General features: G+C 65.5%; 1 protein-coding gene across 1 annotated transcript in view; it reads right to left on the bottom strand.

Annotated features, from left to right (window-relative positions):
- Positions 1-2,235, bottom strand: part of HDAC7 (histone deacetylase 7) — a 30,464-nt gene that overhangs the window by 3,394 nt on the left and 24,835 nt on the right. Inside the window, exons 8-11 of the mRNA XM_031064524.1 lie at positions 2,207-2,235; positions 1,700-1,833; positions 1,089-1,209; positions 615-664 (exon numbers count right to left, since the gene is read on the bottom strand). The exon at positions 2,207-2,235 is cut by the window's right edge and continues 146 nt beyond it. Coding sequence (XP_030920384.1) covers positions 615-664; positions 1,089-1,209; positions 1,700-1,833; positions 2,207-2,235 — 334 coding nt within the window. The remainder of the gene's footprint in view (positions 1-614; positions 665-1,088; positions 1,210-1,699; positions 1,834-2,206) is intronic.

Here is a 2,235-nt window from a genome sequence, read left to right as displayed (position 1 = left end):
AGAGCTGGTGCCCAGCACGGCGGGCAAGGAGAGGAGCAGAGCCAGAAGAGGCAGCAGGAGGGAGCCCCTTCCTGAAAGAGAGAGACAGGACAGGGACAGGGACAGGGACAGGAGGAGAGGAGGAGGCTGTGAATACAGATAAACCAGGAGGGAAAGCTGGGAATGGAGAGGCCTCAGAAGGGACGAGCTGCTGTCCCTGTGTCACTGCTGCCCTCCCTCAGTGGGGACCCCCCTCCTGCCAGCCCCTGGGGGCGTCTGGAACCAGAATCCCTTTCCAGAGTGGGATGCTCAGACATCCCCAAGGACCCCGAGCTGCTCTGATCCAACACCTCCATCAAACACGCCCACCCAGGCAGCCCAGGGGCTTTGGGAGCTGCCCCGAGAGCCCTGAGGGGCCAAAAAGGAACAGCCCTGCCCAAAGGGCAGAGCAGGGGTGGAGCAGGGACCCCAAAACCCAGAGCAGGGATTCAGCAGTGACCCCAAAACCCAGAGCAGGGATGGAACAGTGACCCCAAAACCCAGAGCAGGGATTCAGCAGAGACCCCATAACCCCGAGCAGGGATGGAACAATGACCCCAACAACCCAAAACCCGGCCCAGGGATGGCACACTCACCCCGACCCCTCCGCAGGGCAGCATCACAAACGTCCTCTGGGACAGGATCCCTGTGGAGAGAGGGGCCAGAGGGGGCTCAGGGCAGGGCAGGCAGGACTGGCGTGGGACCAGGCTGTGCCCAGCACCCCCGGGAGCTGCTAGGAGCCATCCCCAGGGCCAGGGGACAGGTGCCAGGGTGAGCACCCACCTGCCCGGGGTGCGCACCCACCTGCCCAGGGGGCGCACCCCACGCCCCCGTGGAGAGAGGGGCCAGAGGGGGCTCAGGGCAGGGCAGGCAGGACTGGCGTGGGACCAGGCTGTGCCCAGCACCCCCGGGAGCTGCTGGGAGCCATCCCCAGGGCCAGGGGACAGGTGCCAGGGTGGCACCCACCTGCCCAGGGTGAGCACCCACCTGCCCAGGGTGCGCACCCACCTGCCCAGGGTGAGCACCCACCTGCCCAGGGTGAGCACCCACCTGCCCAGGGTGGCACCCACCTGCCAGCTTGCCGTTGTCCAGTTTGAGGCGGTTGAGGGGGTTGGTGCCGTAGAGCAGCACGTGGCGCTCGCTGTGCACGCACTGCAGCTCCTCCAGGGTGGCCTTGCGGCCCCGCAGGCACTGGGGGACACGGCTGTCACCGGGGGGACACACAGGGGATCCCCCCCACCCCTGTCCTGCTGTCCCCCTGCAGTCACAGCAGGACCCCCGGGGCTGGAGCTTGAGCAGCCCCAAATTGCAGTCGGGGAGCCAGAGGCAGCCCAGAGCTGGGTTTTATTAGGCTGGGCTTGGTAAAACTCGCTGGTTTGGGGGGATCAGCCCTTCCCTGCGCCCAGCATCCAGCAGAGCCCAAATCCCGGGGGGGAGAGGGGCAGAGCAGGGAAACAACCCAGGAAATGGTGACAAACTGGGGGAGGAGGGGAGGGGTGGGATTGGGAGGGATGGGATGGGTTCAGGAGGGATTGGGTGGGATCAGGAGGGATGAAATGGGATCAGGTAGGATCAGGAGGGATTGGGTGGGATCAGGTAGGATCAGGAGGGGTGGGATGGGATCAGGAGGTGTGGGATGGGTTCAGGAGGGACGGAGGAGGGCCTAGCCCTCTGAGCTCACCTCGCAGCGGCTGCGCAGGCCCCGCTCCTGCAGCCGGGACCAGATGCTCTGGATCCTGCCCGCGTGCTCGGGGTGGTTGCTGTTGTCCCCGCAGGAGCACTGGTGCTTCAGCATCACCGAGTCATAAACCAGCCCTGCCAGGCACCGCCAGAGCTGCACCCTCAGCTCCTCTGCAGGGGCTCCGAGACCCCAAATACTGACCAAAATCCCCCCCAAACCACGGGAGATTCTGGACCCAAACCACGGGAGATTCTGGACCCAAACCACGGGAGATTCTGTCCCCAATCCTGGGAGATTCTGCCCCAATCCCCAAGAATGCAGCCAGGGCCAGGTGGGCAAACCCTGCCTGGAAAAGCCCCCCAAGATAAGTAGAAGGGGCCCCCCTGGCTCCCTCCTGTCACTCCCAACTCTGGGACTGACCCGGATCAATGTGGAGCCACCCCGGGACATCCCCAGGTCCCCTCCTGTCCCCGCGCAGCAGTGACAGCCCCGCAGGTGCGACCGTACCTGTGGTGAAGTGTGGCTTGGGCGGCTGC

The sequence above is a fragment of the Geospiza fortis genome, unplaced genomic scaffold (assembly GCF_000277835.1).
Source record: "Geospiza fortis unplaced genomic scaffold, GeoFor_1.0 scaffold676, whole genome shotgun sequence".
Lineage (NCBI taxonomy): Eukaryota > Metazoa > Chordata > Aves > Passeriformes > Thraupidae > Geospiza > Geospiza fortis.
This window is presented reverse-complemented; position numbering and strand designations above follow the sequence as displayed.